This window comes from Xiphias gladius, chromosome 23 (genome assembly GCF_016859285.1).
Source record: "Xiphias gladius isolate SHS-SW01 ecotype Sanya breed wild chromosome 23, ASM1685928v1, whole genome shotgun sequence".
NCBI lineage: Eukaryota > Metazoa > Chordata > Actinopteri > Istiophoriformes > Xiphiidae > Xiphias > Xiphias gladius.
Window position 1 is genome coordinate 19,587,171 of NC_053422.1, and position 11,879 is coordinate 19,599,049.

At 40.8% G+C, this 11,879-nt stretch overlaps 2 protein-coding genes across 2 annotated transcripts; both read right to left on the reverse strand.

Moving 5' to 3' along the window:
• Positions 1-575: 575 nt before the first annotated feature.
• Positions 576-3,856, reverse strand: LOC120785126 (platelet-derived growth factor receptor-like protein). The gene is made up of 7 exons (XM_040119519.1): positions 3,757-3,856; positions 3,324-3,490; positions 3,056-3,198; positions 2,773-2,924; positions 2,344-2,637; positions 1,186-1,325; positions 576-782 (listed from the first exon to the last, which is right to left on the reverse strand). Exons 1-7 carry the CDS (start codon positions 3,836-3,838, stop codon positions 576-578), a joined length of 1,185 nt encoding a protein of 394 aa, XP_039975453.1. The 5' UTR covers positions 3,839-3,856.
• Positions 3,857-5,265: 1,409 nt separating this feature from the next.
• LOC120785127 (cationic amino acid transporter 2-like) lies at positions 5,266-11,879 on the reverse strand. Its single transcript, XM_040119521.1, has 12 exons — positions 11,778-11,879; positions 10,936-11,309; positions 10,268-10,423; positions 10,012-10,177; positions 9,740-9,876; positions 8,355-8,577; positions 7,057-7,193; positions 6,854-6,956; positions 6,628-6,761; positions 6,318-6,484; positions 6,098-6,206; positions 5,266-6,010 (listed from the first exon to the last, which is right to left on the reverse strand). Exons 2-12 carry the CDS (start codon positions 11,303-11,305, stop codon positions 5,868-5,870), a joined length of 1,845 nt encoding a protein of 614 aa, XP_039975455.1. The 5' UTR covers positions 11,306-11,309; positions 11,778-11,879; the 3' UTR covers positions 5,266-5,867.

Below are 11,879 nucleotides of genomic sequence, written 5' to 3' on the forward strand. Positions count from 1 at the left end.
TGACAAATATGAAATGATGACGTTTATGAAACATAATCATTATGATTACAATTTAGCATCTCGTAATTAGAGTTCAATATAACTTGACAAATGTATAATATGACTACGTGATGATATTTCAGATGCTGTGACTTGTGTATAGGAATAAAATCTGACTTGAGGAAAAATGAACCATGTACCTTATCATCATTGTCATTATCATAACAGTTTTTTAAAATTTTATTTCTATTTGTTATGCCTTCATCTTTGGCAGGATCATGCACAATAAGAAATAACTAGAAAAAGACAGTCGACAGTGTGTGTATATATAAAATTTAATATACTGTACAAGCTTGATGTACAACATACATTTATCTAAACAACAAAATCTCTGTCATGATTGTAACGATGCAGTGGGTTTTATTATTTCAGAGGAAAAAGTTCATCTTTTGTTGTGATTACAGTAGGTTTTCAAAGGTGATAAAATACTTTCTAATACTGTGGCAGAGGAAAACGCTGCGCCTGATCTCCACCCTCCTTCTCTCTCTCTCTCTCTCTCTCTCCCTCTTTTAGTCCTGTCATATAGCTGTTGTGGGTCATGGTTTCTTAGCCTTCGCTTTGGGGACCACTTTAACGGTGGTGGATACTGATTTGGCTCCTTGCAGGTTCTGTGCGGTGCACGTGTATGTTCCCTGGTCCACGTCCCTCACCTCATCCACCAGGAGAACGGACTGAGACTGCTGTCGGGCCAGTCCTCCACCGACTGGAGTGATGCTCTCCTGTGTGTACAGAGGCCTCCCAATCTGCAACCAGCACAGGGGCTCCGTTCAGAAATAAACACATTCTTTACAGCTGGGGCGGAAAAGTTACCTGTTTACAATAAGCCAGTCAGTCTGCAGCTTACATATTAGTAGGTGCTAATGGCCTGGATGCATTTCAGTCCAGAGGTTGAATGCCTCTTAACTAATAATGGACTAGCGAAAAGCACAAAGTAAGCTGTAATAACAGAGGACGTACACTACCTGCACAGGTCCTTCACTTAATTTGTCTCACAACCAACTTTTTTTAATCTATCAAAATAGCTTATTACTGATCTGTAGAACATTAATAAATGACTTATTAACATTGTGAAAGTAATGAGTTGAACCCATTGAAAGCATACTGTGTTGCAAAGTTAATTAAACCTTGTCTCCATGAGTGTCTGACCTGCTGTCCTGGGTATTCCCAGGTGAACTCCACAGCCACATCCTGCTCTCCCAACACACTGCAGCTGACACGCAGGTTCTCCCCCACAGCCGCCAAACTCGACGAGGCCTGGATCACCGGGGCAGGAGGCGCCATGGGGTCTGATGGCAAATGTAAAATATATGTAAGTGTTGAGTCACAATAAACAATAGTGACATTAGACGGTATTATGAAGCTGTGTGGAATTTGAATGCTCTGCCTTTTTTAAATCTGGGTTTCTCCTGCAATGTTAAAAGTGCACGTAGGTACGAAGTACTACAATGCTCTATTCAAGTAGTAGTACCACTTTATGTACAAGTGTGTAAAAAAGCTACTCAATGACAGTAACAAGAGTGCTAATACAAAGAGTTACCTCTAATGCTCCAATTAACAAGTATTTTTATTCTTAATTAATTTGTCAGTCCTTTTTATGATATATCATTTAGTCTGTAACGTGAAAAACCAAAGTACAACGAGAAAAGGCTCCATTTTCTGAAGAACATTTTGCAGTTGAAACGAGCTGAAATCCTGAAACAGCTGAAGTTGTACTTGAGTTGTCTGTTGAACTGGAAGTCCTGAAAGAAATTAGTGCCGCTTCAAGTGTATAACTTGAAAGCTCATTACTTGTCTGAAGTGTAAACACTGCAAGCAGTTGGAGTAAATTGTTAAAGTGGTGGGAGTATGAAAACATATTTTTGTAAAGTGTAAAAAATGTGAAACCCTGAGACCTGGAAGGGTTTGAAGTGTTTATCAGTGTAGTTGGAAGCATTGAAAGGGATTGAAATGTCAGCTGATCAACAGTCAAAAACATAAAGTACAACGATATAAAATAGAAAAAAAAAAAAAAAATCCTCCAATTTGAAAAGCTGGAACCAGCAAATGTTTGGCCTGTTTACCTGATAAATAACTAACTGACCGATCATTTTAGCATTGGTTACTTCCCACCCCTGCATTCTAGTTAGACTGACTGGAGACTCCAACATGATAATGGTGTGATTGCAATCATCAATCTGTCCATTGTTTTTCCCTGCTCTCTGTCTAATGCATGCTGGGATAGGCTACACACCCCCATGTCCCTGAACAGGAAATAGCAGGTAAAGGCAACAAATAAAAGCATAACTGGGGAAACGGATGACTCACAGTTGACATAGATCAGCATGTACTTGATGGAGCTCTGCCTCAGGTTGCCCAGACTGGCTACACAGTACAAGGCTCCGGCGTGGTAAGGCCGGGGTCGATGGATGGTGAAGCCCGTCTTGACATTAAAGGAGATCTCCAACCCATCCACCGCCACCTCCACCGGTGGAAACTCACGGTGCAGCGATACTTTGGCCTCAGGTGACGTCACCTGGCAGGGGAGGACTGTCGGCCAGTTGGTCCTCAGCTGAATCACCTCGTAGTAGTCAGACGACGGAACAAATAGTTCTTGTGGGTCTGATTGGTGAGAAGACATGGCAGAATGATATTAAAGATATCATGTGGATATAAAAAAGCTTCCTTTGAAGTAAACGGAGGCCTTCAGCTCTGAAAAGCGTGTGTGTAAGCATCAATAAAGTTTATTAATTGTACCGGGAAAGAAGACGAAGACCTTGACAGCTTTGTCATACTCCTTCCTGCAGTCGGTGTCTTCGCAGTACATTGGGTAACACGTGTACTCCCCTGTGTCTGCACCAGTCGTGTTGACCAATGTCAGAACGCCATATCGCTCATGTTGGACAGTGCTGCGGCACCAAAACAGGAAAAAAGTCAAAGAACATACAGATCTCCAACAGATTTTATCGTTCTGTCATTTGAAGAATAAATTGTACATTGTGCAAAATAAAAGTGTATCTACCAGGTACCAGGTACTTACCTGAGCCTTCCGTCATCCTCCTCCTCCAGGTACGAGGGAACGCTCCACTGCACAGGTTTGCCCCTGCACCTCAGCTCAAGAGTATCTCCTGTCCGCACGCTTATAGTTTCTCCCACCTTCTTAAACTTCCCTCTGTCTAGCACCTTCATGTGTCAGATACAAAATCATGCAGTTAGACATTAAATTACATACACAGATGCAGCACTTTTCCTGTGTTTAACTAATGTTACATGAACATGTCAAAAGTTTTGTATAGTAGATGGAATACCTGTGTGAGGAAGGTCTGTGCCTGGGATGCGGGTGTAGCTTTGACCTTGGGTTTGGCTGTTACAGCTCTGGGCCCTTTATTTGTTGATTCCCCAGGTGTGGGTTTGCTCAGCTTGGGCTTCCTCCCTGGAATGGGCCTCTGTTCTTCGGCGTCTTTTTGACAATTGGCTACACAGGGTACAGAGCACATGATGCATCAGTAGTTCACGAGTACAGATACAGTCAAGCATTTAATGATATGAACTGAGAGATAAGTAGTTCTTAATAAAAGAACACCGCAACATTGCTTTGTGTGATAGTAGTAGAATTTTATCAGATGCTAATCTCTATAGTAAGCCATATCATGCATTAAGCCAACAGAAATCTCCCCTCCTTTGTAGTTCTAGCAACACATGTTCACAGAACTGCTCGGCAAGGGAAATAAAGTCACTTACCTAACTCGAAGATTACAGCACAAATAAGGAGAGTGCTCAGCACCAGCCTCCCCTTCCACCCAAACAAGTACACCAAAGGCATGACTGACCAGTGGATTATAATTCTGGTGTGTGGATTGTTAGTTCACACAGTTCAACTCAGAGAACGCACTGCAGAAGGCAAAAGGAGGCTAGGAAAGAGAGAAGAGGAGGAGGGCCGAGCTCCCAAAATGGGCAGTCAGCTGTTTACCAGAATCACACAAAATTCCTCCTCCTGAGAGTGGCATTAGTACCCCAAATTCCTCCTGACTGGCTCAATGGAGGCTTTCAAGCCTGTCCGAACCAATGAGGGTCCAGAAACAGAGGCCCCTCCATGTGGAATCACACAGCCTGTTTGCTTAGCTGCTGGACTGGATGTGTGCTAGCAGCATGAGTCTGGCCCAGCGTAACACCACACTGCCCGGACCAGGTCAGTGGGGAGGTTATTAAAAACATTTGGTGCCCAATAAACCTTGTGTCCTACACGTACTAATTTTCGTTCCAAAGGTAAAACAAAACACAGGCTTCTCCGACTTAAGACTACATAGAATTCACAAAATCGAACATAAAAAACGATACAAATCTTATCTTGTAAGTAGAATATTTATTACTCTTACATCTATTTATCTGTTGTAATGCTGAGCTCTTTACTCTCATACATGTTTTGCTGTTTTATACATCAAATAGCCTACAGGTAGATTCCATAAAGCTGGATGCTGAAGAAATCTCCAGCTCAAACCACCTTTTTAAAACACAATCATCTGCCGTACAAAGACAGTACAAAGCCTTCAGAACGGAAATTATTAGGGTATATAAAAGAACATGACTTGACTTGACGATAAATAACATACACATTCAATTTCTCTATACTGACTGTCAACCCCCCATTACAATATATGTTTCTGAACAGGAAAAGAAATAGAAGTTTTAGATGTTTGATTATGTCATGCTGTACCCAGTGTGAAAAATGTAAACCTTTCCTTTTGAGTGACCGGCTAAGCCACAATTTTGAACAGGACACAAGTAAGCTGCTGTGAAAGGTCTTTTTGTTCTCAGTGAACTCTGGGTAGTGAGCCTTCCCTGGCTCTTTATCCAAGATTACGAGTGGAACCGGACTTTTTTTTTTTTTTCTGTCAACATGGCCTGTAGAAAATGAACTCCAGATTGTAGCTGCCTTGAAAACAGGATTATTTCTTTTTAATTAAGGAGTACATTTACAACACATTATTAGATAAAATGTACAGTTTCCATATATACACTTTGAAACAATCAACAATGAATAAAGTGAATCTTTAAAGAGGCTAAGAACAAATAAATGTGACATTTCACAAAAGGTTTTCTGTATCTACATTGTACATCTTCTTCAGACTAACACTATAAACTGATTTGTAAAAAACGATTATTTTATTTATAATCATTATTAGAATTGTAAAAAAACTGAAATAAATTTTCACATTTTACAATTGATATCAAAAGTGTAAACTTGTTATTTAGGTGCAATAAAATGATTATCTAAAAAATTATCTACAGGAAATAGTTTGAGCCCTTTTTTCTTTTTAAATATGGGTGTAAGAACTTCTTTGATAGATTGGTCGATTTAGAGGCCCCAGGACATGGCTCTGACATTGATACAGGATACACATACAGGTAAATGATATAAACAAAGATATGAAAACAAGTAGGGAGTGAAGTTGAAATTTTGTGAAATGTGTGCCCCCAGATCGGTAATGATTCCTACACACGTGATTTTTCGAAACGTCAGCACTCCCTGTTCTTCACACCTTGAATATGCTGAAGGTCCAAAAATTTGCCAGGCAGTGTTTTAATGATGGTAAATAGAAAATATAGATAAATTACAAACTCCATTATCATATGACAAAGTGTCAGTATAAAATAAATCTTAACAGGTCTGGCCGTCCGTCCGTCCATTTGTCTGCACTTCAAAACGATACACCTATCACCCTTATACTCTCAGACTGAGACTGAACGCTGCAGAAACAGATCACCACTGGTGCATGTAGAACAGTAGTTACACACTTAGAGCAGTTACTCAATGTAACATCTGAATCAGTGTCTCTTTGCTCCAAACGAGCTCAGAATTTCTCCTCTTTAAGGACGTCTGTTTTGAACGAATTGTCTGTTTTGCCACTGACGGTTTCAATACTCATCTGGTTGGCCATGCGGCGCCTCCTCTGAACACTGTTGCGAATGCCATAGCCAAAATAGATAAGTAACCCTGCAGAGAGAAGAGTGGGATCATTCCAGTTCAGCAACTAACTCGATAAAAGCCCTCTAAACCTTTCGAGCAGAAATACACTCTTACCCACTAACATCCAGATAGCGTATCTTAACCAAGTGTCTCCACCTAACTGCACCATCAGGTAGACATTGATGAGTGTGCTCAACACAGGCAATGCAGGGAGTAAAGGCACCTATGAAAAGAGAAAAAAAGGAGACGTGAAAGACTTTTCTAGTTGATGTTAATTAGACATTAAACAGAAAATTTGGGTCTTAATGCTCAGATACATGATTAAAATCTTCACCATAAAAGATGCCTTTGTGGGATTTTGTGGATGCCTCCAGATGACAAAAACGAGGAGCAACAGGATGACGGCAAGGACGCAGACAAGCAGCAGACTCCACAATTCCATATGGGACAGAGCGTCTATGGCTTGAGTCACGGTGACGCACAGTGCAACCACACATGCAACTGCAGAGAAAGAAAAGATGAATGAAAGACATCAGTTGGTGGCCCAGAAAGGCCAAGGTAATCATTTGCCTGTCAAGAAAAGGAACTGGAGTGGTTAAGAAACAATTGGGAAGCCACAAGTGCTAAAATAATCTCTGATTTACCGGAGATCACAGTCAAGATTGTGACTGTTCGTGCGGTGGATGAGTTGGGCAATGACGGAGGCTTCAGGAAGCCAAATTTGGTGTTTGATTCTATGATCTGCAGGTCTTTTTCTTCTGATGGTCCTGCCTGGTACCTTGATTGCAAAGAAAAGAAAAATGTAATGTGAGTAAAGTTTTGCTCAACATTCTATGTGAAGGCTGCAGGAGAGTAAAAAAATAAATGTACCTCAGTATTAGAATGCATATGGCCACGAGTGTGTACGCAAACAGAGTGCCGATGGACATCATTTCCACCAAGGCTTCCAGGTCAAAGAGCAGAGCCATGATAGCTAAAGATTTTTAAAAAAAATAGAGAATACAGAGTCACTTCAAGTTCATAAACCACACAACTTGTACACAGAACCTTATGAACAGCTGGAACAACTGTACCTGCCACAGTTCCAGATGATATTGTAGCTATAGCGGGACTGCCTTTGGCGGTGACTTTTGTCAGGGGTTGGAAAAGCAGGCCGTCTCTTGCCATGGCGAACAGCACCCTGGGCATCGGAAACATGGAACCCAGCAGGCTGGAGAGAAAAAAAACAAACAGCGCTGGAGAAAATGTATGTGTCTTTTTTATCATGTATATCTCATCTTGTTTCATTGTGTCTTACAAACAAGCAAAACAAAACTTGTGGCAGCCATACGGGTGGCACAAGCGCCACTTGTTGGCACAATGATAGTTCCAGTAGCTCTACAGATGCACTATTAGTATCAGTCTAGTCTTCGAAAACAGTAAAACTTCTGACCATGACAGATTTTGTTTTAAAGGTGCAGGGTCACAACATTGTATATGTATATCAGCTTTATGGTTATCAATGAATATCTTTCACTGAACTCACCAAAACTTTTTTTTACACTCTGTCAGACACTTCCTATTTGAAGGAAACATAGCTTATCTGAATCTTCTTGGGATACACTAAGTGCACACCATGTAACAGCCTTGAAAGCTTTCCAGGTTTTGTGAGAAATTAATTTTCTGAGTCAATGTTGCTGCGGAGCACACTCGGTTGGTCCCTAGAACTACAGCGGAGATTTAGAAAATGGAGCCAGATGTTCCACTGAGATGTGTGATGGCTCTGTAAACATTTTTTCTCTCCAGAGGCCGTTTCATTTACACTGCTCCACCTTTCCAGACTGTTTATCTAATGTTTATGGTACCACATGTGTTCAGATGTGGGACTCTTCCTGTGTGGCTGTGTTTTCATTGCATACCTATATTTATCATATTTCTTTCCCTTGTCACACTTACTGATGACCTTGCGGAAATGGGACTCTGAGTTCCAAATCGTTACTGATCTATTATAATTCACTGGTCATCTACATCTATTTGCATCAAAGTGGTATTAATATCAGCAATGGCTCATCTAAGTGAGGAGCCCTTCCTGTTGATTGATGAAGTCAATAAACCTGAAGATCAAGATCTAACTGAACACTAGCTTTGTATTTGCCTCTGAAAAGCTAAATCAGTGGCAGGTTCTTACATAATCTTTCATAATGTCAAGGCAATCCATCCAACAGTTGTTGACATACTTCAGTCAGGACCAAAGTGGTGTATAGACAGACTAACCGTCAGACTATCATAACAATCCGTAGATCCTGCTGCTATGGCTACAATTTCAGTCCGTAAATTATATCTTCCAACAGCACATCGCACAACCCAGACTGTTCTACCAGTAGTGTCATACCTGGTGGACAAGGCACAAAGTGACCCCACGGCCACGGCATATTTGGCAGGAGCCCAGCCGATGTACTCAAAGGCCACTGGCAGGGGGCTTTTCTCATTGAGCATGTAGTAGGGCATCATCAGGGTGAGCGCAGCAGACACAGCACAGTACGCCACGAAACAGATAAGTAGTGAGGCGACAATGCCCAGAGGGACGGACTTTTGGGGGTTCTTCACCTCCTCACCTATGGAGATAGATACAAAGTGGTCCGTGACACTTTTAATGTTAATCCTCCTTCATTTGTTTGTTATATGAAATTAAAAGAACAATATCCCACAAACATGACAAAACCTGTAATAATTTGATCCTTATCCTGAGACTACCACACCACCAGTTTTAAAGATTGATGAGTGACTGGGGTGAAATTCAGACGCTGATTTAGACAAAGCCTTTAAAAATATTGTAGGATTATGTCTGAAGTGTCTGACATAGTTTTAAGGTTGCTATAATACATAAAATTTGTCACATAATTTATTAATAGTTTTTTATTTATTTACATTGATTACATCACACAAGAGGATCAACATAAGAAATAAAAGAAATAAAAGGAGGTTATTGCATCTTTGTGATAGATGACTTTGAAGGTTTATTATTTACCCTGGAAATAGCAGTTTGTCAAAAGAAATTCTTAACACAAGGGTACCCAATTTCTGGAGCTTTCAACCACATCCCATGGCCTTCATCATGGAGATTTGGGTAATGTGATAAGGGGTCATTGATGATACACTGTATATCTCCACCACCTGTTATCACATGACCAAAATTCCATACTAATGTCACCTGATAACAACTAAGCTATCTCCATGACAACTGAGCAAACTCTCTTTGCTGATGAAGGCCATGCGATGTGGCAGAAAGCTCAGTAAATTCTCCAGTAAGCGGACATTTTGCTAAGGATTTTTAATTTTTATCTTTAGGTCAAATCTGGAGAGTTGTTACATTCACATAATTTAACTTAACAATTTGTTAAGTCTTGACGGATTTTTACATTACGCAGCAAATACGTTCTTTGATACCTGTTGTTGTAATTTTTTGCACAATTAGACGCTGATATCAAAAATATTTCATTCAGTTCAATCCTATTTCAGCAATAGCACACTGAACATGCTACAAACTGAAATCTCTAGCTACACAGCAAAGTTGGACATACTTTTAAATTTAATTGAAATTGCATGGAACTTTGGTGTAGTTCAGTCTACTGTGTCAGTGTGCACATACAGTATGTATATTTTATCTCATATTTGTATAGTAAGCAGTCACCTACTGTACTGGCTAGAACCTATTTAGACTCTACTAATCTTATATAAACACCCTGATAATGATAAGAAGACAAGTTGTCCTCTCACCTGTAGTAGCGATGCAGTCAAATCCAACAAAAGCATAGAAACACGTTGCAGCTCCAGCCAGGGTTCCACTGAAGGAATAAGGAAAAAATCCACCCGATCCATACACACTTGTTAGATTGGCAGTAGAGCTCAGGTTTCTGCACGGAGGGAGACAGCATTACCTTGTGGTTACTTACAGTGAGATAACCAGGAGGTCAATACTACTGTATTTATGTAAGACAGGACACGGCACGCTACCAAACACAGACGGTGTGTTATTGCTCTGATATTACTTGAGTTCTGCTGTAGCGTTTATTAGAGCCTCTTCACTGATTTGCCAGTTGGAGATGTCTCCTTTGATGAATCCAGAGATGGCCACAAACAGCAGCACCAGGATGTTGATTGCTGTGAAGATCTTGTTGATCGTCGTTGACTCTTTCACTCCAAAGGCCAGCACACCTTCACAGAAAAAAAATGAATGAAGGGAATTATTTTTTACATGTGTTTATCACTGTCACCACCACAGTGACACCAGTGTCTTCGTTTTACCTGACAGAAGCATGACCAGGGCTGCAGCAAAGACATCTGGGTAAGGTGCCAGACCAGGAAGACCCATGGCTGCATTTTCTTCAAAGTATTTCGATATGACGCCCCCTATGAGGTCATCAAATGTCCCACTCCATGCCAGTGCAACACTGGACGTGCCTGAGCATATAGTGAGAGAAAGATGCAATGAACTAATCATCCAAATAAATCAGCATTTGACTGTAAACATAAACAGAGTCTTTCACACTCAGTTATTTTTTAAACTGCGCTCCTGGTTTATGACGTTGTTGTTAACATTCCAAGTCAATTTTCAAACTTAAACTTTCACTGTTAAACAGCTGGTGAAAGGTCACAGAGCGTTTAAGAGTCTCATGTTGATGGTTGATCATTTATGGGTTTCAGTTTTCTCAGTGAATTTTACATAAGAGGGAAACCTACGTTTTTCGGAGGATGGAAATCACAAGTTTTAGTCAGATATTAAGAATAAGACAAAGAGAAAGTTGAAATAATTTTTTCCTGTTCATATTTGGCATATAAAGGCAAAAGGAAAATCGCCTTTGATTCAACACAATAATTCTTAGAACAGGACTAGTTCACCTAAATTAAGTCATCGGATAATGGACTTAATAATGTATTGCAATTGATAAACAAATCTTGTGTACCACACTTGCCTATGACGTAGGAGAGTAACAGATTCCACCCAGTGATAAAAGCCAGCAGCTCTCCAACAGTCACGTAGCTGTAAAGGTATGCTGAGCCTGTTTTGGGAACTCGAGACCCAAACTCTGCATAGCACAGCCCGGCGAAAATAGAGGCCAGAGCGGCGATGAAGAAGGAGATGATGATGCTGGGCCCAGCAGTGTCTCTGGCCACCTCTCCAGACAGGACGTAGACCCCAGCCCCCAGAGTGCTGCCCACACCGAGGGCCACCAAGTCCAGAGTGGTCAGGCATCGTTTAAAGGTGGACTGCTCCCCCTCAGGCTCCAGGGGCTTCCTCTGAGACAGGCTCACCAGAAAGGACTTCACCCCACCGCACGGCATGCTTCTAGGGTGTTTGGATCGGGATGGAACAATGAGGGAATTATATAAGAAGAGGCAGGTGGGAATCCAGTTTGATGTTGTTGAGAAATTGGGTGTGAGTGGCAGGAAGAGCAGGGGTGGGGGTGGGGGTGGGGAGAACAGTGACCATGTCAGTGAATAAGTGTCAGGTCAGCCACCCTGGTAGAACATTTCCTCTTGAAGAAAACATATGATATAGCTCAAACTAATTTGTTTTTTTTTTTAGTTTAACAGTGGCCTTACACACAGTCAAAAAGCAGACAAAATTTATTTAGAAAAACACTAAAATCAGGGTATCAAAGAACCCAATAAAGAAACCCATAGAGACTTGGACAAACTCAGTTTTCTTAAAGTTTAATAGGATTTATAAGATAACAATGTAACTCAAATGACATGCTCTAGTAATATTTGAATGACTTTTAATCAAGCACAAAAGAGCAATTAATTCACTCACCTCCTCTGTGTAATCCCCTGCCTCACAGGTGTGCTAAGAAGAGACAATTAATAGGATCCGTCATTCCCCTAAATCACATTATTCTTTTATACGTGCCCTTCT

Excerpts from the sequence above, each read along its gene's own strand:
- LOC120785126 (XM_040119519.1), bottom strand. The coding sequence starts at position 3,838 with ATGCCTTTGGTGTACTTGTTTGGGTGGAAGGGGAGGCTGGTGCTGAGC. Across the intron at positions 3,199-3,323 it reads CACAGACCTTCCTCACACAG|GTGCTAGACAGAGGGAAGTT; the intron begins GTATTCCATCTA and ends TGACACATGAAG. Across the intron at positions 2,925-3,055 it reads GAGGATGACGGAAGGCTCAG|CACTGTCCAACATGAGCGAT; the intron begins GTAAGTACCTGG and ends TTGGTGCCGCAG.
- LOC120785127 (XM_040119521.1), bottom strand. The coding sequence starts at position 11,305 with ATGCCGTGCGGTGGGGTGAAGTCCTTTCTGGTGAGCCTGTCTCAGAGG. Across the intron at positions 9,877-10,011 it reads AACGCTACAGCAGAACTCAA|AAACCTGAGCTCTACTGCCA; the intron begins GTAATATCAGAG and ends CCCTCCGTGCAG. Across the intron at positions 8,578-9,739 it reads TGACTGCATCGCTACTACAG|GTGAGGAGGTGAAGAACCCC; the intron begins GTGAGAGGACAA and ends CTATCTCCATAG.